The sequence below is a fragment of the Oryctolagus cuniculus genome, chromosome 13 (assembly GCF_964237555.1).
Source record: "Oryctolagus cuniculus chromosome 13, mOryCun1.1, whole genome shotgun sequence".
Classification (NCBI taxonomy): domain Eukaryota; kingdom Metazoa; phylum Chordata; class Mammalia; order Lagomorpha; family Leporidae; genus Oryctolagus; species Oryctolagus cuniculus.
Window position 1 is genome coordinate 69,048,427 of NC_091444.1, and position 27,066 is coordinate 69,075,492.

At 41.0% G+C, this 27,066-nt stretch overlaps 1 protein-coding gene across 9 annotated transcripts in view; it reads right to left on the minus strand.

Annotated features, from left to right (window-relative positions):
* The window catches only part of PRPF18 (pre-mRNA processing factor 18), a 123,514-nt gene that overhangs the window by 26,224 nt on the left and 70,224 nt on the right, over positions 1-27,066 (minus strand). For all 9 annotated transcript variants that reach the window (XM_051820851.2, XM_051820850.2, XM_051820854.2 and 6 more), the window contains 7 exons: positions 25,536-25,640; positions 23,753-23,866; positions 14,364-14,510; positions 12,032-12,100; positions 10,040-10,180; positions 9,846-9,917; positions 5,830-5,985 (listed from right to left, as the gene is read on the minus strand). In XM_051820851.2, the coding sequence (XP_051676811.1) occupies positions 5,830-5,985; positions 9,846-9,917; positions 10,040-10,180; positions 12,032-12,100; positions 14,364-14,510; positions 23,753-23,866; positions 25,536-25,640 (804 nt within the window). The remainder of the gene's footprint in view (positions 1-5,829; positions 5,986-9,845; positions 9,918-10,039; positions 10,181-12,031; positions 12,101-14,363; positions 14,511-23,752; positions 23,867-25,535; positions 25,641-27,066) is intronic.

Below are 27,066 nucleotides of genomic sequence, written 5' to 3' on the forward strand. Positions count from 1 at the left end.
CTGTCAAAAAAAAAAAAAAAAAAAAAAAACTACATAAAATGTTAGAATCTTATCTTTTCTAAGGAACTGACAAACTCAAGGTTACTCAAAACAACTGTCAAAGAATATTATAGGATATTATGGTTTTTTAATAGTGAAACTTTAGAAACATTTTATAGAATGAATATTTTCCTTCATCTTCGAACCCCCAAAGGAGTCTGCGCAACACAGTACAAGATGCCAGAAGGAAACAAAGGGCACACTCAAGCTGGATCATCTGCCAGTGGCAGAGTTCCAAAGACTGCACAAAGGAACAGGCAGGACTTGGGACCAACAGAAGGTAGGACAGTGCCCTAAAGCCGGCAATCCTGAGAAGCTACGGGCAGCCCAAGTTCTACAGAGGCTGAGGAGGAGGAAGCAGTCCCCACAGGAACTCCACAAGGAAGGCGTTACGGAAATAATTATTAAACCTGCTCTTACCCTAACATGAGACACCTTCCAGTCCCTCTCACTGCCTGCTCCAGTCAGAAGCCCAAGGGCAAGGGAGCCTGTTCATTTCGGTCAGTAAAGTCAAGTTCCAGGTGTGGAATGAGGTGAGGGAGTCTGTCAGGGGCTCTGGAGGGACCAACAGCCATTTCATGTGCTTGTCACCTTGCCTTCTGTCTCTCTACCTTCCTTCTCTGGCAAGTAAAGAATGCCTAAGATGTGACTTCTAGAGATGCCTGGAAATGACTAAATTAGAAAGTCTCTAAATAACCAAGAACATCCTACAATCTGCATAAAAAAAAAAAAAAAGCTTTACCAAAATAAAATCTGGGCCAAAGGTTACATCTGTATTTGGCAGAATAAACAAAGTCCTTGAAATTACTACAACCAACTTAAATCTAAACCTAGACTTGAAGCACCAGCTAACAAGTTATACAAACTTTGCTTTGATCTGCAGGCTGAGACTCCTTCCCTGTGGCGAACTTGATTTCTGTGAAAAAGAGAACACTTCAAACAACTTGTGCAATTTAAATCCTATGGAGGTTTGCATAAAACCAAAATTTGTAATCACGTCCCAAGGGAACAAGCCCCTTGAATTGTTTTCTGGCAAACATATTTCTCACCAGTGTTTCTAAGTTAAAAAAAAAAATCCACACATTGCAAGTTAAGTTTCTATTTAATACATTAAATCCAAGAACAGGCAAAACAAGCAATAGTGTGTGTCAGATCAGTGATTACTTCTGAAGGGAGGAGGAGACACAGGCTAGGAACAGGCATGAAAGAACCTGCTGGGTACTGCTGGAAACGTTCTAGATCTAGATCTTTCTGCATAGCTGGACAGACAGTATACACCTCGAGGATCACTGGGCTGTGCAATTATTGTCAGTACAATACATGCACACTATTGAAGTGCCTTATACCTCAATGTAAAAAGAAAAAATTACTCTATTAAATGACTTTCACAATGACCACCTCAGCAAATGGCTTAACACAGAAAAGGTCTGGGTTTAAGCAATTCCCAGAGGTCAGCACACCACTGTCCGCAGGCTATTTCCCTCTTGGTTATAAATAGGGCTTCACTGGAACACAGCCCAGCTACTTCCAGACTGCCGCCGCATGGCTGAGTGGCTGCCACAGGGACCACATGAACTCCAAACCCTAAGACACTCTGACCTATTAGAAAAAACTCTGCCAACATCTCACCTAAACTCTAATGTACCTAGCTGCTCCTTTTCAATGACAATTCAAAACAACTTGACCTAAGTAGCAAAAACAACAGGAGGAAGATTCCTAAGACAATTTAGTAAATTACTCAGATAACTAGAATCAAGAATTTCACAACACTCTTTATATAGGGGTGTCAGCATTCTTTTGCCTGAGTTGCACTGTGGGTTTATTTTAAGACGCTATCACAAACTGGCTGAGAGGACAATGAAATACTTCTTCCATTTGTGCCTACACAAGAAATAGGCTGGGAGTTTCTTAAGAATCCATTCTCTGTTATTTCTTACTGTTGTGCATGCTGAGTTGCAGCCTTAGGATTAAGCACTGGCCTCTAGGGAAAATGGTGGCAAATAATCAGAGAAATCTAAGGGCCAGAAGGGCCAAAATGGGCAATATTTAACTCGATGTTTACCCACATCAAGTTGCAGGGATCCCCTCATCTTCCAAGGCAGCCCAACTCAAATCTTGGAGCCACTGCTATGTTACAAAGCTTCTCCATATCACTTTGATAACTTCTTATGAGATTCGATTCAATTTCTTTTTTTTTTTTTTATTTTTGATAGGCAGAGTGGACAGAGAGAGAGACAGAGAGAGAAAGGTCTTCCTTTGCCGTTGGTTCACCCTCCAATGGCCGCCGCTGCAGCCGGCGCACCGCGCTGATCCGATGGCAGGAGCCAGGATCCAGGTGCTTTTTCCTGGTCTCCCATGGGGTGCAGGGCCCAAGCACCTGGGCCATCCTCCACTGCACTCCCTGGCCATAGCAGAGGGCTGGCCTGGAAGAGAGGCAACCGGGACAGAATCCGGCGCCCCGACCGGGACTAGAACCCGGTGTGCCGGCGCCGCAAGGTGGAGGATTAGCCTATTGAGCCACGGCGCCGGCTTCGATTCAATTTCTAAAGATGAAGTAAAAACAAACAAACAAACAAACAAACAAAAAAAACCTTTTTACACTAAGAGTCAGCCTGCCCATACCTTGAGTGGATGTTTCATCCTCTTCAACTAGAAGGCTCTGCCATTACCTATGGAGCTCTTGAGATTCTCACCAAAAGTCTCCTTCCTTGGGGGCCAGAGCTGTGGCATAGTAGACTAAGCCTCTGCCTGTGGTACAAGCATCTCAAATGGGCACCAGTTCATGTCCCGGCTGCTGCTCTTCCCAACCAGCTCTCTGATAATGGCCTGGGAAAGTGGTGGGCCTCTGCACCCACATGGAAGGCTCATTAGAAGCTCATGGCTTCGGATCAGCCCAGCTCTGGTTGTTGCGCCCATTTGAAGGGTGAATCAGTGGATGGAAGACCTTTCTCTCTTTCTCTAACTTTGCCTCTCAATTAAAAAAAAAAAGTCTCCTATCTCAAGTGACAGAATATTCATTCCTTCAGCAAACACTCACTGAACACTCACCTTTAGCCAGATACTGTTCTAGATTCTAGAGGTACAAGAGCAAAGTATGTTCTTATCCTGTGGAAACTACACTAAATTATTCTTAGTAATGTACCACAAATTATCATTATCATTATTGATGGGCAGACCATACTACCAATTTGGATGTTAAACTTAGCCCACTAATTTCTCCAATTATTTTTCATAATGAGATTTATTTATTTATCTAAAAGAGCTTGAGAAAGAGAGAAGCAAGATCTTCTTGGTTCACTCCCCAGATGGCCTCAATGACCAGGGCTGGACCAGGCCAAAGTCAGGAGCTTTTTCCTGGTCTCTCACATGAGTGTAAGGCCCCAGGCACATGCGTCATCTGCTGCTTTCCCCAGGCCATTAGCAGGGAGTTGGATCATGCAGTGGAGCAGCTGGGTCCCAAACCAGCGCCCATATGGGATGCTGGCACTGCAGTTGGCACCTTAACCTGCTGTGTCACAGTGCCACCCCCCCTAATTATTTCTTATACTCACTGATAAATGGATCCAAATTTTCTTTGGTCATCCTTGCTAAATACCATACTTCCACAATCTGCCCTCCTAACTTGGAAGAACTTCTGGAAAGTCAATTTCTTTTCCACCTTAACATACATCCTCTCTAACCCTTCCAGTTTCTTGTTATCTGAATCTGATAAACTTATCTCTGTGGAGTTATCCAAGTCAGTCAGGAAGATGTTGAATGAGGTGGTACTGAGGTCACTAAGAACGCTGTGACATAAGTGACCAGTGTTGACCCAGAAAGATATGGATCCATTGCTCAACGTTCCAAGGCTCCCTCCCTCAATGAGCTATGAGTCCTGAATTAGTTCTATGTCAAGTATCTTCCTAAATTTCAGATACAGAATCGTCACTAATCTTCCCCTAATCACTGTGTGGAAGGAGAATTTTTGAAAATGAGAATAGAGGAGTTTAAAAGGAAGGGCAATGGAGGGAGATCAGAACATTATACAGCTTCCAAAATAAACCAGAAATCTTCTTAAATAAAGGCTAGGTATACTTTAAGAAAGAAAATTAGTCCATGGGAAGGTAGAAATCATGCTATTGCTTACAAAAATAAATACTGTCTTTAAGACAGTTTGTCTAGCTGTATGAACTTTTATACATTACAGTTTTGCCCATGGTAGAGATGAACACACTCAGTAAAGGTAATACTTGGAAACTGTACTCAATTATTAAAGCCAAACAATTTTCTTTTCAACCCAAAGTTTTTGCCTCTTACATAACACTGGCAGTTATTAAGAAGTGAAAATGTGCTTGAATTTCTCTAGTATATTTGGACTTTATAAAGCACAAAGTTCACATTGGGGAGTAGTTTGAAATCATAATTTAAAATGCTAATATATGTGAATAAGGAATAAAGTATGACACACAAATTAACATTCAGCCCTTGGAACTGAAATACAAACAAAAAGACAATTCATGAATATGATAATGACTGTTCTCTGGCACATAATCTCAAAGTACTTTATGCATTTTAAGTGAACTTTTAATTTTAAGCCAACTTCCAGAGTATCATCTTTAAGTTTTAGAATTCTTATCCAGCGGAAGTAATTATGCAGACACATTCTGGAATTTCTAACAACTTGGCAAAAGCTACATTTTAGCCTAACAACAATGCAAAGAAGTTTATGTGAGGCATGTATCGTTAATGATATAAACACTCTAGATCTATTTATATAACTTGAGAAGTGTTGTTATATGCTACTTAAAAACAATTTTAGGTATCAAGGCGAGTATTTATTCTCCATGCCTTTTTAGTTTAGTAGATAGCAGATCTAGATTGAAAGTGAAAAGTGAGATTTATTGTAAACTATTCTAGATTTGTTGCTCTTTACTAAACTCCCAAATTACCTGGAAAAAAAAAGTCTTTAAAAAAAGAAAAAAAAGGCCAGCTACAACATTTTATTTCAGTGCTAAGTTAATGAAGCATATGGTGCACATGAAAGCCAAGAGGCTTTTACTTCATTCAGTGAAGGTTTCTTACATACAAGTACTTACCAGGAGTAAACATCTACCCTACTGTGCTATGCTCCATCTACTACACAGTGCTCCCCCTTATCCACAGTCTTGCCATCTGCAGTTCCACTTAGTAGTCAACCAGCATTATCCAGACCCAGTGATCCTCCTCCTGGCACAGTCAGGTCAGGCTAGTAGCCTAATCACAATGCTGATGTCATTCACTTCACCTCATCACACAGATATTCTATCATTTTCACCATCACAAGGAGAAGGTTTCCATACAGTGTAAGAAGATATTTTAGAAATGAATCTTAATGAAGAATGGGATGGGAGAGGGAGGAGGAGGTGGGATGGGAATGGGGGTATGGGGATGGAAGGGTGGGTATAGGGGTAAGAACCACTATACTCCTAAAGTTGTACTAATGAAATTTGTATCCATTAAATAAAAGCTTTAAAAAAAAAAAAGATTTTAGAGAGCCCACATTCATATAACTTTTATGACAGAATACTGTTATAATTGTATTGGTAATTCCTTATCATGCCCAGCTTATCATAGGAAAGTATGCAAAGGAGAAAATATAGCAAATATAGGATTCAGTTTTCCCAGATTCAGGTATCCACTGGGGTTTTCAGAACATATCCCCCACAAATAAGGGAGGACAACTAAATCATTTTTTTGTTCTTTAGACTTACGCTTTTGAGAAATGGAGAAGGTTAACCTTCAGGGCAATTTCTGTCATTCCAAACTGCTTACCTGAATATACTTCCGCTGAGTTTCATCATTTAAAACATGTGCAACATGCTTGGAAAAAATCTTTTCCCTGCCAGTTCTAGCATGGATCCCAACCATAGTGACACCAATAGGCCAAGGTGCATTCCCAATGGCCATCTGGAGATAAGCATCATTTGCCTGAAAGGAAAGTTTGAGAGATCAGAAAGGTTAAAAAAATATTCTGTTGGTTCAAGTTTTTTTTTTCACTTCAAGTATTTCACAGCCTTTATGACATAATTTTCATCCACCTCTGGGGCACACTCAGAGTACTACCATTCCTGTTACTCAATAAAAGATTAAAATGTGGAATGACTGACTGCCCTGCCCAGGAACACAACCGTCCATGGAAACACAGAAACCAAAGCTACGGCTGTGAGTAGAAAGACAAACATTCCTTTGCAGCCTTTGTGCCCTGGGAATTAATACACTGCAAACCTGGAATTAGCAGGCAGGTAACTTGATGCACTGACAGAAACTTGAGCTGGGGTCTCCTACAGATTCAGCCTTCTCCACAGGTGGTCAGACAGAGGCTAACTCATTTTTCATCGTCCAACCTGAAACGATACCCACTCTCTGCACAGCACTACAGATCTGGAAGCAGTGGGGGCGCCTATGCTGGATGACCACATAGGGTCTGTAACAGATGTGTAAACAGAGATGAATCGCTGGCCCTCAAGTCAAATAGCTAAACGATGAGATCGCCTCCCTTTGGTCCTCCCGGAGCCTCCTACCTGCCAAGAATTTTAATACAAAAGCTACAAAAAGTGAAGAAAGAAACCAATGAAGACAAATGGCTCCTTTCTCTAAATCAAGTCTGGTTAGAGGAGACAAACAGCGAGTAAATCATAAAAGATTCTGAAGGTTTCAGAAATACTTATATAGCTAGGCCTCAAGGAGATTTTAATCTTAGAAATTAAACACTCAGGGCCGGCACTGTGGTGCAACGGGTTAAAGCCCTGGCCTGAAACACCGGCATCACATATAGGTGCCGGTTCTAGTCCCGGCTGCTCCTCTTCCTATCCAGCTCTCTGCTATGGCCTGAGATAGCAGTGGAAGATGGCTCCAAGTCCTTGGGCCCCTGCACCCGCATGGGAGACCTGGAAGAAGCTCCTGGCTCCTGGCTTCGGATTGGCGCAGCTTAAGCTGTTGCAGCCATCTGGGGATTGAACCAGCGGATGGAAGACCTCTCTGTCTCTCCCCCTCTCTCTGTAACTCTTTCAAATAAATAAAATAAATCTTTAAAAAAAAAGAAATTAAACACATATGTGACAGAGTTGATTAAAAAAAAATACAGGGGCCAGAGCTGTGGCGTAACATGTAAAGCTGCTGCCTATGGTGCCAGCATACCATATGGGCACCGGTTTGAGTCCCGGCTGCTCCACTTCCAATCCAGCTCTCAGCTATGGCCTTGGAAAGCAGCGGAAGACGGCTCAAGTACTTGGGCCCCTGCACCCACTAACCCCTGTGAGAGATCCAGAAGAAGCTCCTGGCTCCTGATTTTGGATTGGCTGAGCTCTGGCCGTTATGGCCATTTGGGGATTGAACCAGCAGATGGAAGACTCTCTCTGCCTCTGCCTCTCTATAACTCTTTCAAGTAAATAATAAATCTTTAAAAGAAAAAATCCAAGGGCTGGCATTTGGTGTAGCAGTTAAGTCACTACTTCAGACACGGTACCCCATATTGGAGTGACTAGGTTTGAGTCTCAGCTCTATTTCTGACTCCAGATTCCTGCTAATGTGCACCTTGAGAGGTAGTAGATGAGTGCTCAAGCAAGTACTTTGGTTCCTGCAACCCTCCTTGGGAGACACCCAGATGCAGTTCCTCACTCTTCTTGCTCCAGCCTGGCCCTGTAATGGCAGTTACAGGAATCCAGGAAATGAACCAGCTGTTAAAAGATCTCTATTTTATTTCATTTTATTTATTTACTTTTTTATTTGACAGGTAGAGTTACAGACAGTGAGAGAGAGACAGAGACAGAGACAGAGACAGAGAGAAAGGTCTTCCTTCTGCTGGTTCACTCCCCAAATGGTCACTACAGCCGGCGCTGCGCCGATCCGAAGCCAGGAGCCAGGTGCTTCTTCCTGGTCTCCCATGCGGGTGCAGGGCCCAAGCACTTGGGCCATCCTCCACTGCCACAGCAGAGAGCTGGACTGGAAGAGGAGCAACTGGGACTAGAACCCAGCACCCATATGGGATGCCAGAGCCACAGGCAGAGGATTAACCAAGTGAGCCTCGGCACCGGCCCTGAAGATATCTCTCTCTCACTCCCATTGCCTTTTAAATAAAATGAAAATAAATGTAGTTTTTTAGCCGGCGCTGCGGCTCACTAGGCTAATCCTCCGCCTTGCGGCGCCGGCACACTAGGTTCTAGTCCCGGTCGGGGCACCGGATTCTGTCCCGGTTGCCCCTCTTCCAGGCCAGCTCTCTGTGTGGCCAGGGAGTGCAGTGGAGGATGGCCCAAGTCCTTGGGCCCTGCATTCCATGGGAGACCAGGAGAAGCACCTGGCTCCTGCCTTCGGATCGGCACAGTGCGCCGGCCACAGTGCGCCAGCCGCGGTGGCCACTGGAGGGTGAACCAACGGCAAAGGAAGACCTTTCTCTCTCTCTCTCACTGTCTACTCTGCCTGTAAAAAAAAAAAAAAAGTAGTTTTTAAAAAATCCAGTAGAGTTGTACCTCAATATCTCTGGGCAACTGGCTACAGGTACCCCAAAGGATATCAAAATCTGTGAACACTCAAATCACTTACATAAAATGGTATAGTATTTGCATATATAATCTATGCACAATCCTCCCATATATTATAAATCATTTCTAGATTAGTTACAATACCTAACACAACATAAATGCTATGCTGGTAGCTGTCCTAGTACATTGTTGAGGAAATGATGACAAGCAAAAAATATCCCTACATGATCAGTACAGGTCCCAATTCTTCTTTTCTCCAGTTTGAATCCATGGCTGACTGAGTGCACAGATGCAGAACCCACAGACACAGAAGGCCAACCGCACTGCAAATGGGCTACCTGGATGATAATTTCTTACCTAAAGATAAATCTGAACTTGCTCTGCTCAACAGATTTTATAAAATTTAATTTTAAAAGAGCACATGCATATTTTTTATCAGATTCTCAAGTGTGTAAATTTTAACACTGAGCCTCAACAGACATCAGTATTTACTTTCCTCCAAATTCCAAAAACAACTAAAGTTTCTTGGTTTCTGTAGTTTATCGATGGAAAAAAAAAAAAAAAAAAAAAAAAAAAAAAAAAAAAAAGAAAGGAAAACCTTTCACCTAGTTCTAATAGTATATGATCATAAGAAAAATAATATGGAACAAATAGCCACTCTAGCTACCAGTTAATATGAATTCTTTCTGCATTGACAGTGCCCTTAACCAATCATTCCAATGCAATCATCCTTATAAAGACTCATGCAACAGAGAGAAACTAAGAATGAAATTTGTAACCACAAAACAATGATATCTGAGAAAACTAACAGGCTCTTACAAGGCAGAGCAGTCTTCCCCTGCAAGGGGTCTGCTATTGTTGCAGTACTGAAATGACAGTGATGCTTCTGAGGCCTTACTTGGACTATTTTCCCAAACAAACAATGGTACAGAGTGGTTAAATGCCATAGTATCATCAGTGTAACAGTTCCATGATATTATGGCAGGCCTGGGAAACTAACTTATGCAATACTGTTTCCATGGGAAAATTTGTTCCAAATCATGATCAACCATTTACAAACTTAGATTCAAACCAATTCACAAAATGAACCTGGCCCATACTCAGCTCATGCAGTCCAGCATCTTTAGAATTACTTCAAAAATGACTAAGCAAATGTTGTGGTCTTAAAAATTATAATAAACAGAAAAATAAAACCTGGCTGCTGTTGTTTTACTAAATGTTTACTACGTAGAAACCCCCTATCCCAAATTAATATATTATGCACACAACCTAGATTGGATCATAATTTCAGCATAGAGCATAGTGATGTACCTTCACATATTCTCTCTGCAACATGAATTTAATAATATCTGTTATTGATTCTTTAATATCAGCAGGAAGATTCTGGAAAAGAAAGAGATGCATAAATAATTCTGTAATCTACTAAGTATAGTACAAAACAGACTGCATTTATTCTACATCTATGAATTTTTTAAAAGTCGGTTAATGAATCTGAGACACCTCACCCTTTTACGCAGCTTTCTGAAAAGTGGTCTGAGATAGGACTCGGTCTGTTTTTGAGTAGCACTGTTCAATTTACCCTGTACACTGCGTTTCACATAATCTTCTCTGGCATTCAATTCTTTAGCCCAAACTCCAAGAAGAAACTGTTGAAAGAATAAGTAAATTTAGACTACAATGCCACCCAGTGGTTCAGTAAATTTAAAAGCTCTCTAACACAAAAAAGTAGCCTTCTTTCATCCTTAAAGAAAATGTCTTGATTGGCTAAAGTATCATCAAATAATATATTTAACTAATGAACTATTTCTGCTTATTTTGTCATATTTTGAAACAGTGCCTTGGGAAAGTTACAAACTTACTCCTAGCTCAAGATAATCCATTTTCTCAAAAAAAAAAAAAAAAAAAAAAAAAAAAAAAAAAATCAAATCTCACTGTTAACTATTTGATTGAAACAGTTTTTACTTGTATCTCTTACATACTCATAAAATTCAACCAATCTAGATTTATCATCAATAACAGCACACACTGTGACATTTAATCAGTATTCCAAGTATGTTATAGTATTTGAATTTTTCTACTTTTTCAGTAGAGACCACAATTCAATTAAAAATTCTCACCAAGGCACAAGACTAAAAGGGAAGAACAAAAAGGGAAAACAATAAAACAAAGTACAATCTCTTAAAAACTACCCTAGTGTTCATAGGTACAACCTCATACAAAGCACTCTTTCCAGAGGGAGATAACAGTGAAAGCTGAGGAGGACTTACTCCTCTTCTACATAAGGAAAGGCCATGCTTCTAACAGGAAAGCTCGTATTTGTTCACATGTTGTATCAAGTTCCATGCCACAGCCTCTGCACCTTTTCCAAATATGATGACTATTATGCTGTATTTAAATTTTAAGGAAAAGGAGGGCCAGCACTATGGCTTAGTGGGCTGGGCTTCCACCTGCAGTGCCAGTTCTATATGGGCATCGGTTCAAGTCCCAGCTGCTCCACTTCAAATCCAGCTCCCTGCTGATGGCCTGGGAAAGCAGTGGAAGATGTCCCAAATGCTTGAACCCCTAAACCTTTTTTAAAATATATATATATATAAAAGATTTATTTTATTTATTTGAAAGAGTTACTAAGAGAGGTAGAGACAGAGAGAGAGGTCTTCCATCTGCTGGTTCACTCCCCAGATGGCCGCAATGGCTGGAGCTGAGCCGATCCGAAGTCAGGAGCTTCTTCCAAGTCTCCCACATGGGTGCAGGGGCCCAAACACTTGGGCCATTTTCCACTGCTATCCCAGGCCATAGCAGAGAGCTGGACTGGAAGTGGAGCAGCCAGAATTAGAACCAGCACCCATATAGGATGCTGGTGCTTCAGGCCAGGGCTTTAACCCACTGAGCCACAGCGCCGGCCCCTGGACCACTAAACATACCTGGGAGATCCAGAAGCTCCTGGCTCCTGATCGGCCCAGGTCTGGCCATTGTAGCCATTTGGGGAGTGAACCAGCAGAGGGAAGACCGACCAACTGACCGACCTTCCTTCCTTCCCTCCTTCCTTCCTTCCTTCCTTCCTCTCTCTCTCTCTCTCTCCCTCCCTCCCTCCCTCCCTCTCTGTCTGTAACCCTCTCAGACAAATAAATAAAATCTTTAAAAAAAATTGTAAGGAAAAGAAAATGTATTTTCTGCATTTCAATCTCCTGTTCTAGACAAAAACAAATTTGTGAATCAACTTTAAAACTGAATCTGGGATTTGCCCACACTCTATTTAGATCACTAAAGAGAGAAATGTCGAGAAGAGACTCGGAATCAGCAAAACAGGCAACAGTTCGTAGAACTAAAGTCTATGGAAAAGTAAGCACACATTGTCATTCAACAGTCACTACATCCAAGTACACAGCAGTATCATGAACACAGTGCAGGTGCAAGAAACGCTTCCTCTGTAAACACTGCGGTGTAGGAGATCGTCAGTATCCAAACTGTCCTTCCCTGCCCCCGCCTCAGATACACACCTTCAGGAATTTGGTGATGATATCCATGTCCTTATGATCATCGCCTTTCCCTAAAGACTCCCCTAGTGCCTGAAGAAAAACAAACAGTGATGCTCTCCATTAGTACAGAACAAGAACATCTGGGTTCTAATGGCTTTGTTACACATATTGCATGATGTTTCCAGGTACATGTGGGGGAAAAAAAAACCACTGATTTGCCATTTAAACTTATGAATCCAAAGACAGAGTAGGTAAGGAGTGACTATTAATAGCTACAAGATATCCCTGGGGGAGAACAAAATGTTCTAAAATTAGGTTGTGATGATGCCTACACCATTTTGTGAAAATTCTAAAAATTACTGAATTATATACTTTAAAAGGGTAAATCAAATAGTATGCTAATATATCAAAAAAAGCTGCTTAAGAAAAAAGACAACTGGTAGCCAATGACAATTCTTTCAGTAAAATTTAAGGATCATCAATAGGTGTCAGGAGAGGAAAAGGATTAAAATGACCAGAACCGTGGTGCAGCAGGTTAGGTCACCATCTGCAAAGTTCTGGCATCCCATATAGGTGCCAGTTTACCTTCTGCTGCTCCACTTCCAATCTAGCTCCCTGTTAATACAGCTGGGAAAGCAATGGCCCTTGTATCCATGTAGGAGACCCAGATGAAGCTCCTGGCTCCTGACATAGGCCTGGCCTAATCCTGGCCATTGTGGCCATTTGGGGAGTGAACCAGCAGATGGAAGATTGATCTCTCTCTCTCTCTCTCTCTGTAATTCTTACTTGCAAATAAAATAATAATAAAAAAATTCCATGGTTGATTTAAGAAAAAGAAAATAAGAGTTATTAAAAACTGTAAATGAAGCTATAGCTTTTTCCCATGTGCTAGATGCGTTCATGATACCACATTACTTTTTTAGTTAAGATCAAATCAATCATCCCACATTCAACATAAGGACAAACATTAGAAAACAAGATATTGCCATGTGTTGGTAGAGATGCAAGGGTATCTTCCCACAGTGCTGGAGTGGGTATAGACTGAGTCATTTCAGAGAGCTACTTGGCAGTACATAGATAAGCTAAACATAGATAAATTCCACAACTCTGCCTGCTTAATCAACAGTGGTTACATACAAAATGCTACATCACAAAGCTGAGTTAACAGGGAGCTAGGACAATCTAGCTGCCCATCATTACAGGATAATAAAAAGTAAAACGCAGCTAATGACCTATGTATGGAATATTATATAGCAATTAAAAAGAAACAATTAAATGTACATAAAGCATCCAAGATGAATCTTAAAAAAATAGTACTATGAGGAAAAAAGGTAAATAAAAAGTAAAGAATTTCACAGTGCATTATTTACATAAGTCAAAAATACATGCATGGGGACAGTGCAGTGGCACAGCAGGCAAAGCTGCCGTCTGCAGTACTGGCATCCCATATGAGTGCCAGTTCCAGTCCCGGCTGCTCCACTTCCAATCTAGCTCTATGCTATGGCCTGGAAAGGCAGTGGAAGATGGCCCAAGTGCTCGGACCCCTGCACTTGTGTGGGAGACCTGGAAGAAGCTTCTGGCACCTGACTTAGGATCGGCTCAGCTCCGGCCACTGTGGCCATCTGGGGAGTAAACCAGCAGATGAAAGACCTCTCTTTCTCTCTCTCTCTCTGCCTCTCTGTAACTCTGCCTTTCAAATAAATAAATAAATAAATAAATCTTTAAAAAAATACATGCACATCAAAAAACTGTAGGCTTGTTGAGAATGCCACCAAATAAAATGGTCATCAAACATATTAGCATGAAGAAACACAGGAAGAGGCCGGCGCCGCGGCTCACTAGGCTAATCCTCCGCCTTGCGGCGCCAGCACACCAGGTTCTAGTCCCGGTCGAGGCGCCAGATTCTGTCCCGGTTGCCCCTCTTCCAGGCCAGCTCTCTGCTGTGGCCAGGGAGTGCAGTGGAGGATGGCCCAAGTCCTTGGGCCCTGCACCCCATGGGAGACCAGGAGAAGCACCTGGCTCCTGCCTTCAGATCAGCGCAGTGCGCCGGCCATGGCGGCCATTGGAGGGTGAACCAACGGCAAAGGAAGACCTTTCTCTCTGTCTTTCTCTCTCTCACTGTCCACTCTGCCTGTTAAAAAAAAAAAAAAAAAAAAAAAAAAGAAACACAGGAAGAAGAAAACATTAGTAGAGAATGAGAGAGGGTAATAAATAAATACAAGTATGAAATAACAGAAGGGCCTTTGCACTGCCCACAGAGAATGGTCTGCCCTGCAGGGAAAACTCATAAATGCAGCCATCTGCTCCAGATGAAAAAGGAGTGAGGAATGTCCGAGTTGGGTACATGGAATACCTCTAACTCTTCAATTGTAGTGTTTTCTTCATGAACTTTCAAGTCATTCTGTGTGTCTTCCTCTCCAGGTTCCTGACCACCCACAATTTCATTGAGGTACTGCTGATCAATCTTATCTAAAGCTGCTTTCAGATCATTCCTCAAGCCCTAAGAAAGGTGAAAAAGGAAGTACACATATTATGAAATATGAGGTCTCACCTTTGACTTTTCACTAATAAGTACAATTCATTTTTTTTCTTCACAGGGAATTAAGAACTTAACAAAACCAGGGATTCAAGTAAGATACTGATTCATTATACTCTAATACTATCATCAACATCACTGTCCAAAGCTAATTTTTTTTTAACTTTTAATTAATGAACATAAATTTCCAAAGTACAGCTTATGGATTACAATGGCTTCCCCCTCCAAAACTTCCCTCCCACCCGCAACCCTGCCCTTTCCCTCTTCCTCTCCCCTTCCACTCACATCAAGATTCATTTTCAATTCTCTTTATATACAGAAGATCAGTTTAGCATATATTAAGTAAAGATTTCAACAGTTTGCACCCACATAGAAACACAAAGTGAAAAATACTGTTTGAGTATTAAATAGCATTAAATCACAATGTATAGCACATTAAGGACAGAGATCCTACATGAGGAGTAAGTGCACAGTGACTCCTGTTGTTGACTTAACAAATTGACACTCTTGTTTATGGCATCAGTAATCACCCTAGGCTCTTGTCATGAGTTGCCAAGGCTATGGAAGCCTTTTGAGTTCACCGACTCTTATCATATTTAGACAAGGTCGTAGTCAAAGTGGAAGTTCTCTCCTCCCTTCAGAGAAAGGTACCTCCTTCTTTGATGACCTGTTCTTTCCACTGGGATCTCACTTGCCGAGATCTTTTATTTAGGTCTTTTTTTTTTTTTTCACCAGAGTGTCTTGGCTTTACATGCCTGAAATACTCTCATGGGCTTTTCAGCCATATCCTCGTGCCTTAAGGCTCGATTCTGAGGCCAGAGTGCAAAGCTAATTTTTGTCTACATGTTTAAATTAAAAGAATCCATATACAATGGCCAGAAAAACATGACATGACAAAGCCAACAAATTTTAAGAATTTGCATAAATGTTGTAGCTTTTTTTTAAGTTTTCATTTTTTAAAAAATATATATTTATTTGAGAGGCAGAGAAACAGACAGCAAGCTCTCATCAGCTGGTTCCCTCCCCTAATACTAGCAACAACCCCATATTGGGCCAGGGTAGGCTAGGGGCTGATACTAGAACTGGGAACTCAAACCATGTCTCACCTGTGGGTGGCAGGAACCCAATCACTTGAACCACCATCACTGCCTCTCAGAGTCTGCAATAGAAGCAAGCTAGAGCCAGCACTGTGGCGTAGTGAGTAAAGCTGCTGCCTATAGTGCTGGCATCCCATATAGGCACCAGTTCGAGTCCCAGCTGCCCCACATCTGATCCAGCTCTCTGCTACGGCCTGGGAAAGCAGTGGAAGATGGCCCAAGTCCTTGGGCCCCTGCACCTGTGTGGGAGACCCAGAAGAACCTCCTGGCTCCTGCGGCCAATTGGGGAGTGAACCAGCAGATGTAAGACACCTCTCTCTCTCTCCCTCCTCCCCCGCCCCCGCCTCTCCTTCTGTGTGTAATTCTGACTTTCAAATAAATACATAAATCTTTAAGAAAAAAAAAAAAGAAGCAAGCTAGAGTCTGAAGCATGAGCCAAGTATCAAACCCAGGTACTCCTGTGTGGGATACACATGTCTTAACTGCCAGGCTAAATACCCACAAGATGCTGAGTAAGTAGGTCTCCATTAGAGTTCCCAACCCATTCCCCCAACTACCTTAAAATGGTTAACCTCATTTTAATTACTCTGAACTCCCCAAGGCTGATATCTCATCTACATTCCAGGGGTCCCAACTATGTAGTAAAAACAAACAACTTTCACATATTAATGTACATCCATTTTGACCATAAAAAAAAAAAAGGAAGACTCAGTTTCCTAAACATGAATGGAAATCAGTTCTAAGGTTTACGAGCTACAGAAACATGGCTGTGAAAGGAGTACAGTGCAGTGGCTGACAAGAAAGGCTACCTAGGCTCAAATCCTTGCCACTTACTAGCTCTTAAACAGATTACTGATTTAAGCCCTGTATACTGCAACTGCTAACCTGTAAAATGGGAACAATACCACTGTCATGAGAATTATTTTTTAATTTTACATTTCAGTTACTATGTGCTAAGACTTTTCCAAAAGTCTTATAAATATCAGGTAATTTAAATGAATAAATGCATTGTACATTTTGAATACCTGCTCAAGTATAGTAAGCATTCAACTTTGTAAACTCTTATTAGAAGCATCTGGCCCTCTAATAAAAATACAGTCCTTTAACAAACACAGAACAGAAACTGTCAACTCGAAACAATTTTAACTTGCCAAACATTGTCTGAGTACCTGCTATATATAAAGTATAATGTCAGGTGTTCCCAAAGGTTATCTCACTTATTTCTCACAACATCCCAGTGAGCCAGATAATACTGCCTTTATCATCCAAATGATAATTCCACAGCCCAGTGCTGTGGCTAGTAGGCTAAATCTCTGCCTGCCGCGCCAGCATCCCATATGGGCGCTGGTTCGAGTCCCAGCTGCTCCTCTTCCAATTCAGCTCTCAGTTATTGCCTGAGAAAGTAGCAGAAGATGGCCCAAGTGCTTGGGTCCCAGCACCCATGTGATAGAGACAAAGAAGAAGCTCCAGGCTCCCGGCTTTAGAGCTCAGCTCCAGCTGTTGCAGCCACTTGGGGACTGAACCAGTAAATATAAGACCTTTTTCTTTTTCTCTCTGTAACTCCACCTCTCAAATAAATAAATAAATCTATTTTAAAAAACTATTAAAAAACAACAATGACAACCAAAAATGAGTATTCCAAGGCTCAAGATTAAAACATTTGCCAATGGTCACAGGATATAAATTCATATTATATTCCAGGAATAGAAGACAGATCTTTTGTTTCTGTGCTCCAACCTCAAAACCTCTGTGTGCAAACCAAACAGTCCTTGCTTACAAGGAAGAAATAAATATGCATATAACTCCAATATCAGTGAAATACAGTAATCGCACAAACAAGAATTTATTATAGGAACATGAAGAAGGAGGCCACTGATTCTGACTTCAATTTCATTGAAGGCACATAAGACAAACACAGCGTGCATAGGAAAAATGTTCATCATTGACTCTGAGTCTGAAAGCATTCAGGCAACTGTTACCACTGTGGGGCCGGAAGGAAATGCAGAGAAGTGAAGCAGAAAAGTGGTTTAGCATCAACTAATGACAGCAGTGGTAAGTCCAACCTAGAAAACAGAGCACATGGAAAGAAGAGCAGTGCCTGGCCAAATGCTCCAACAGAGATGCCAGGCATAGAAGGCACAGAAGGGACCATCTTAGAAGACCAGTCCAGAGGGGTTTTCAATCACTGCCTTCTACTAACTGCAATCACATTAAAGACCCCAAGCAAGAAACTGTCCAGTTTAGCTCAATCGAACCACATAACTGTGAGAGATCATAATAAACTGTCTGAAGTTACCAGATTTCAGAGCAATTTATTATAGTCACAGATAAGCAAAAAACATTTTACAATGATTATTTTATATTACTAAGTTTTGAGTGGCCTATTACAGGCCATAGATAATCACATCTGTTTCTCAATAACTGATAAAGTAGGTAAAAAGTTAAGGCCAGAGAAGATCTGAACATTGCTGTAATCAATATTTACAGATTTGCAAAATCAAAGAAAAACTCTTTTCCAGAGCCGTTGGATAGGTCATATGCTCACCAGGTAAAACAAGATCAGAGGCTTTAGTATTAACAATGAAGATCATTAAGTTTCTACAAGAAAACAAAATATCTCTTTGGGACTTTGGGAAAAGATCGGTAGAACAAAACACAAAAAGAACTGTAAAAGGAAAAAGTAATAAATTGGACTTCATCAAAATTTTTAACTTCTGCTGAGCGAAATATTCCAATAGGAAAACAAATAAAGCCACAGAATAGGAGATATAGTCAACAAAACATACCAGTATATCTAAGAACTTAAATCCAGTATATAAAGAACTCCTAAATTCATTAAAAGAAAAACTATCTAGTTAAAAAATAAAACAGACATTGTACAACCAAAGTCTATGAAAAGGTATATATAAAAATGCTCCTCCTCTTTAGCCATAAGAAAAGTGTAAAAAAACTGACAATGAGCTATCACAAGACATACAAGAGAATGGGTGAAATTAAAATAGCTAATACAAAATGCTGGAGTTTTTCAAGATGGCAGCATAGGGAGGGAGCTTACTGATCTAGTCTAGGGGAAGATAGTTTTAAAAAAGTGGACAGAGGGGCTGGCACTGTGGCACAGAAGGTTAATCCTCTGCCTGTGGTGCCAGCATCTCACATGGGCGCCGGTCTGAGTCCCGGCTGCTCCTCTTCCATCCATCTCTCTGCTGTGGCCTGGGAAAGCATTGGAAGATGGCCCAAGTCCTTGGGCCCCTGCACCTAATATGGGAGAGCAAGAAGAAGCTCCTAGCTCCTGGCTTCATTGAGGCCATTTGGAGAGTGAACCAATGGACGGAAGACCTTTCTCTCTGAACCTCTCACTGTCTTTAGCTCTCTCTCTCAAATAGATAGATAAAATCTTTAAAAAAAAAAAAAAAAGTGGACAGAGTGCAGTCTCAGGGAACGGTCAGGGAGAAAACGGCAGAGAAATCTCCATACAAACTGGGGTACACTGTAGACCTACATGGAGGGTGTGGACATGCATAGCTCAGGACCCCAGCAGCCGAGAGCCTCAGCACCAGCTTTGGAGTGAGGTGAGAGCAGACTGCAGCAACCCAAGCCACTGGCAATAAAGCTGTGGGAAGAGCCTGGTATGGGCCGAGCTTCGAGCCCTATGAGGGGACAGTGTACTTGCCAACCTAGAGGGAAAGGGGGCGGGGCACGTTTCTCTCTCCCCAAACACCTGGCACTGGCGACCTATAACTAGCTGAGAGAGGGTGGGTGCCATTTTGGACATACATAACAACTGTGCTAGCTCATGTCTGTGTGCCCAACAACCAGCCAAGAGGAGACACCTGAGTGGCTGGGAGAATTGACAGGGGGCTTGGGTGCTCATAACTGTGGGAGCCTTGTGTGCTGGGACTGTGAAAACATTGAGTCTGCGTGGGAGGGCATAGGGTGTGGCTGGGACTTTGGGCGATCACTGTGGGCGGTTCCACATGCTCAGGGCTCCCTGATTCACTGGTGAGGGTCATTGCTGCAGGATCTGTGTTCACAGGAAGGACTGCACAGACCCTTTGTGTTGTTCTTGTGGGAGCACAGATGAAAACTGTAGCCACTGGGGCTAACAACCAGGCATTGGTCTCCTTTGAGGAGAGGAGATGGGTATGAGAATATGCCAAGAGAGCAGAACAAACCACCCCCTAATTAAAAAAATTTTTTTTTCACCACAAATACCTAATAAAAAACACAGCAATTCAAGAAACAAGGAAGAAAACATGACACCCCAAAAGAACACATTTCAATATTAAAATGTGAGGATGAAGAGACTGACGAAATACCAGAATCAGAATTCAAAGAATTGATCGTACTTACTTAGAAGTAATCAGATACAAATTCATGAAATAAAGACATCCATACATGACATGAATGAAAGTTTCCCATGAAGTTAAGATTTTAAAGAGAAATCAAAATGAAATATTGTAAATGAAGAATTCAATAGAACAAATTTAGAAAAAAAAGGTGGAAAGCCTTAAGAACAGCCTTGATGAGGCTGAAGAAAAAATATCTGAGAAGACAAATCTCTGGAAATTTTATAGTCAGATGAAAAAAAAAGAAATGAGAAAACTAGAAAACCATTTTGGAGATTTATGGGATACTATCAAACACCAGAACATAGGGTTCTTGGGAGTTCCTGAAGGTGTGGAAAGAGAGAATGGATTAGAAGGCCTTTATAGAGAAATAACTACAGAAATGTTCCCTAATTTGGAGAAAAACAAGGGACGTCCAAGTACAGGAAGCACATAGACATGACCAGAAAAGATCTTTACCACAACACACTGTTAGTCACAATCTCCACAGTAAAACATAAAGAAAAGACTCTAAAATGTGCACAAGAGAAACACCAGATTACATTAAGGATCTCCAATTAGCACCCCAGCGGACTTCTCATCAGAAACCCTACAGGCTAGGGACCGGCGCCGTGGCTCACTTGGTTGATCCTCTGCCTGTGGCACTGACATCCCATATGGGCATCAGGTTCTAGTCTCAGTTGCTCCTCTTCCAGTCCAGCTCTCTGCTGTGGCCTGGGAAGGCAGTGGAGGATGGCCCAGTGGCTTGGGCCCCTGCACCCACATGGGAAACCAGGAGGAAGCACCTGGCTCCTGGCTTTGGATCGGCATAGCTCTGGCCATAGTAGCCATTTGGGGCGTGAACCAATGGAAAGGGAGACCTTTCTCTCTGTCTCTCTCTCTAACTCTGTCAAATAAAAAAAAAAAAAAAAAAGAAAGAAAAAGAAAGAAAAGAAAAAACCCCTACAGGCTAGGAGAGAATGGCAAGCTACATTTCAAGTCATAAGAGAAAAAAACTGTCAACCCAGAATACTGTACCCAGCAAAGCTCTCATTTATGAATGAAGGTAAACTAAAGACCTTTCATAACAAACAGAAATTCAAAGAATCTGTCACCACTCATCCAGCCTTATAAAGGATGTTTAAGGATACGCTACACACAGACAGACACATAGAAAGATGGTAATCACTATAAAAGAAGGTGAAGGCAGAAAATCTCCCAATAAAAACACAAAGGAAATCCAAAGTAAACAATAGGAATATTTATGGAAAAATGGTAGGGAAAAGTCATTACTTAGCAATAGTCACCTTGAATGTAAATGGCCTCAACTCTCCAGTTAAGACTAGCTGAATGGATTGGAAAAAAAAAATCTATTTGCTGTCTACAAGAAACATGTTTCAGCAACAAATAAACATGCAGGCTGAAAGTAAAAGGATGGAAAAAGATACTCCATGCAAACAGAAACCAAAAAAGAGCTGGTGTAGCCATCCTAATATCAGGACCAAATACACTTTAACACAAAAACTGTTAAAAGAGACAAAGAAGGGCACTATGTAATGATTAAGGGATCATTTCAACAGGAAGATGTAACTATTATAAATGTATATGCACCTAATTACAGGGCACCTGGCTATTTAAAAGAAATGTTAAGGGATCTAAAGAGAAAAAAAAATTCAAAAACAATAGTAATCAGGGACTTCAATAACCCAATTTCAGGAATGGACAAATCAACCACAGAGAAAATCAGCAAGGTAAAAACACAGAGTTAATCAACACTACAGGCCAAACAGACCTAACATATTTACAGAATTTTTCATCCTACAGATACAGAATGCACATTCTTTTCACCAAAGCATTGAATTTGCTCTAGGATAGACCCCATACAAGGCCATAAAGCAAGTCTCAGCAAATTCAAAAGAATCAAAATCATACCTTGCATCTTCTCTGACCACAACAGAATAAAGCTAGAACTCAACAACTCAAGAAACTCTAGAACATATGTAAATACATGGAGACTGAACAACATGCTCCTGAATGAACAGTGGGTCACTGAAGAAATTACAAGAGAAATAAAAAAATTTGGGGAAGCAAATGAGGAAGACAATACAACATATCAAAACTTATGGGGCGGGCCGGCGCCGCGGCTCAATAGGCTAATCCTCCACCTAGCGGCACCAGCACACCGGGTTCTAGTCCCGGTCGGGGCGCCAGATTCTGTCCCGGTTGCCCCTCTTCCAGGCCAGCTCTCTGCTGTGGCCAGGGAGTGCAGTGGAGGATGGCCCAAGTGCTTGGGCCCTGCACCCGCATGGGAGACCAGGAGAAGCACCTGGCTCCTGGCTCCTGCCTTCGGATCAGCGCTGTGCACCAGCCGCAGCGCGCCCGCTGCAGCGGCCATTGGAGGGTGAACCAATGGCAAAGGAAGACCTTTCTCTCTGTCTCTCTCTCTCTCTGTCCACTCTGCCTGTCGGGAAAAAAAAAAAAAAAAACCGTATGGGGCAAGCACTGTGGCACAGTGAGTTAATCCTCTGCCTGCGGCACTGGCATCCCATATGGGTACTGGTTCAGCATATAAAAGAGTTATCTGTACTCTCATGTTTATTACAGCTCAATTCACAATAGCTAAGATATGGAATCAACCCAAATGCCCATCAACTGAAGACTAGATAAAGAAATTATGGGATATGTACACCATGGAATACTACAAAGACGTAAAACAAAAAAATGAAATCCTATCATTTGCAACAAAATGGACAAAACTGGAAAACATCACACTTAGTGAAATAATCCAGTCTCAAAAGAACAAACACAGTATATTCTCCCTGATTTGTGGTAACAGAGCACCTAAAAGGTAATCTACGGAAGTCAAATTAACACTTTGACATGCAATGACTCAGAAAAGCCCTTGTCTCAACTGTTGAGGAACAGGTTTTTTTGTTTCATATTATTTGTGGAACTGTTTACTTAGTATAAAGTCAAATCATATGTGTATGCAGTTAATTGACAACAGATCTTAGCAAAAAATAAGAATGGGAATAGGAGAGGGAGGAGGAAGAGTTGTGGGAGTATGGGTGGGAAGGCAGGTATGATAGGAAGAATCACAATATTCCTAAAGTTGTATTTATGAAAAAAAAATAGTCATACATTCAAAAAAAAAGAAAAAAGAATGATACTTAGAAATATTCGTCACTTCTTCTAATGTAAAGTACATGTCTACATTTGTTATTCAGCAATTCCATTTCTAAGTATTTACCCAAAAAAAGTAACATTGGTTGATGAAAAAAGATTTCAGTAACAACGTTCATAGCAATTTTACTCATAGTAGACCAAAGATGAAAAAAAAAATAGTACACAATTGCGTATCACTAGGCAATGACAAGCAAACCGGTGATATCTACCATGGATGAATCTAGAAAGTGTTATGTTGAGCCCAGAAGCCAGATATGTGTTCTGAGTCTACGCACATGAAATACTGAAACAAACAAAATTAACCTCTGCGGATAGTCCATAAAGCTGGTTGTCCAGGAGTGGAGGGGGAAGCATGTGGGAATTGGTTGAGAAGAGGAATGAAAATGTTCTGTGTCTAATGGGTGGTGGTTATATGTTTGTATGTATCTGTCAAAATGTATGCTTAAAATATAACTTTCTAAGATCACAGAAAATGTACCTTCAGCAGCAGAAATAGGCCAACTGTATATTTCCATTTTTGTTTGTAATAATTAGGCAAGCTCCATACTATTCTAGTTTGTGTGGTAGTGGAATTTTTCTAGCTTGATCTGAATTTTACCTTGTTAACTTCAGGTGTGAGGATCTCTATTTTCCTTAAACGCTGAAAAGCATCATAATCAGTTTCTCCAAAAAGTCTAATTGGTTCTCCTCTTTCTCGCAATCTTCTGATAACCTATAAAGAGAAACAAATGCCAAGTAAATTATTTAGCTTTTGGATGATGAAAAAACTAAACACTTCATAACAATCTGAATATTTCACCTTAAAATAAAATCTGGACTTAATAAAGATAATTTATTTATCCAAACACATGTTTCTGAGTGAAATATAAAACCTCTCCAATATTTTAATCAATTAAATTATACTAAAGAAAGATATCTATGAATAAAAGAGAATAATCCAGTCCTTTGGTTAAAATCCTATTTCAACTCAAATGTCACTGCTATAAATTTTATTAACAAATAGCTCCCAGAAAATGGTTGGATCTATAAATCTACAATTCAAATCTAAACCAAGCCCTATACAAATCATCCTTTTTAAGACACGCACGCGCGCACACACACACACACACACACTCCCTCTCTCTCTCTTTTTTTGGGTAAGAATCTAAGGAAAGGAATACACTTTTGCTTCTCATAAAATAACAGAAGACATGGGGCTGGTGCTGTGGCGCAGCCGATTAAAGCCCTGGACTGAAGCACCAGCATCTCATAAGGGCGCCAATTTGAGACCTGGTTACTCCACTTCTGATCCAACTCTCTGCTATGGCCTGGGAAAGCAGTGGAAGATGGCCCCTGCACCCATGTGGAAGACCAGGAAGAAGTTCCTGGCTCCTGGCTTCAGATCAGCGCAGCATTTTTTGCAGGGCTTTATGAGTGGCGACAAATTCTTTCAATTTCTGTTTGCTATGAAAGGTCTTTATTTCACCTTCATTCACAAATGAGAGCTTTGCAGGATATAATATTCTGGGCTGGCAGTTTTTTTCTCTTAGTACTTGGGCTATATCTTGCCATTCCCTCCTAGCCTGTAGGGTTTCTGATGAGAAGTCTGCTGTGAGTCTTAATTGGAGATCCTCTGACAGTACTCTGACGTTTCTCTCTTGCACATTTTAGAATCTTTTCTTTATGTTTCACCGTGGTGAGTTTGATTACAACGTGTTGTGGTGAGGATCTCTTTTGGTCATGTTTATTAGGGGTTCTATGAGCTTCTCGTACTAGTACTAGGATGTCTCTGTCCTCCTCCAAACCCGGGAAGTTCTCTGCTAGTATTTCACTAAAAAGGCTTCTAATCCTTTCTCTCACTCCATGCCTTCAGGAACTCCTAGAACTCGAATGTTGGATTTTTTAATAGTATCCTGTAGATTACCAACAATATTTTTTAGATTTCTAATTTCTTCTTCTTTTCTTTGGTTTGACTGTACACTTTCCTGTGCTCTGTCTTTTAAGTCCGATATTCTCTCTTCTGCTTCACTGACTCTGTTTTTAAGGCTCTCTAATGCGTTTGTCATTTGATCTATTGAATTCTTCATTTCATTTTGATTTCTCTTCACGATCACAATTTCATGTTCTACTAGTTTCTGCATTTCATTTTGAGAATCTTCATTTTTTAAAAGAAAAGTTTAGGAAGATATCCTCTAAAAAAGCAATACAACACTACCAAGAAAAGAAGCAGAGATTAATTTAGAACCTCATAAAGAAAACTAGCTAACTGCAAAGTCTTTGTTAGGACAGGAAGTCACCTGAAACCAGACATAACAGCATCTAACTTACTGGAAAGAAATGGAAACAAACACAAGCACCTTGGAGATTTATTTTTTTCCTGAAACATTCGCATTTAAACTTACCTCTTGCCTAGAAAGAGTCATCGGTAATTTTTCCTCTGCCAGCTCAAGTTCTAATACTGGATTTGACGAAGTTAATGGTTTCTGGTCCTCCTCCTTTGGCTGTATCTGTATTAGTAGCCAAAAGAAATGAAATTCAGCTATTATAATACAGTTGATATTTGTCATTCTATTATCTTAGCTATTCATGAAAACTAAACATGTTTTAAATACTAAAGGTTTTCTAGCGTTCCTCTGAGTAAAGAGCGCATAGTAGGTTTACATGCTGATGGCACATCCATTTCAGGGACATCACAGGTAGAAAGCATGCACGAAGGACACAGCATTCTCACTATAAAAGAGTAACTGTAACAGTATACAACATCAAAACTTATTCGCACTATCATTTGCATTCACTTTCTCCCCAGATTCTAAAGAATTATACTTTTTTCTTAAAAACAATCAAGCTGGGGCAGGAGTTGTGCTATAATGAGATGTCACAGTGCCAGTTTCAATCCTCGATTCTGATCCAGCTCCCTGCTCTTGCGCCCGAGAGAGGGCAAATGATCGTTTAAATACTTGAGCTTCTGCCACCCACATGGAGGAAACCAGATAGAGTTGCTGGCTCATGACTTTGGCCTCAGCCGGCAGGGGCTGTTAAGGCCATTTGGAGAGTGATTCAGCAGATGGAAGATATCTCTCTGTCTCTGTCATTCTGCTTTCCATATAAATCAATAAATAAATCTTTAAAAACAAATAAAAAATCAATTTGTTTCTCCCCTTAGAAAAAATCATCTTAAAAGGTTATCTGATTATTGGATGGCTTTAAAAGGAAGACTTCTAAAGAACAGCTTTCTTCTTTGTAGTAGAAATCTGTGAAGCTTCAAGCATAGCTTCCTATTCTGCTTTTTGAAAGCTATTATTCCAAACACACAGAAGTCACTGTTGGACACACAGAAAATTCTCAATGCTATACACAACTGACCCACAAACTGAGTTGAATTTTGGAAAAAAAAATTATAATAATGGGGGCCAGTGCTGTGGTATAGTAGGCTAAGCCTCCCCCTGCAGTGGCAGTATCCCATTTGGGCTCCAGTTCATGTCCTGGCTGCTCCTGTTCTGATCTAGCTCTCTGCTAGTGGTCTGGGAAAGCAGTGGAAGATGGCCCAAGTGCTTAGTCCCTGACACCCAAGTGGGAGACTCAGAAGAAGCTCCTGGCTCCTGGCTTTGGATAGGCTCAACTCCCACCATTGTGGCCATTTGGGTAGCGAACTAGTGCACTGAAGACCTTTCTCTCTCTCTCTACCTCTACCTCTCAAATAAATAAATTCTAAAAAAAGAGAAGAAAATGAAAAACAAAACTTCTCCATACATGCCACACAAGGGACAATGGACATTCATACTCCTATGAATATGCAGGGAAAAAAATCTCTTCATGTATTTTCTCAAATCTGCTATCTATGTCACAGTTCAGCCAAACTGACTTTAGTGATTTATAAGTCCCATTTTGTGGTCTATAAAGAAACAAACAGGGGCTGGTGCTGTGGTACAGCAG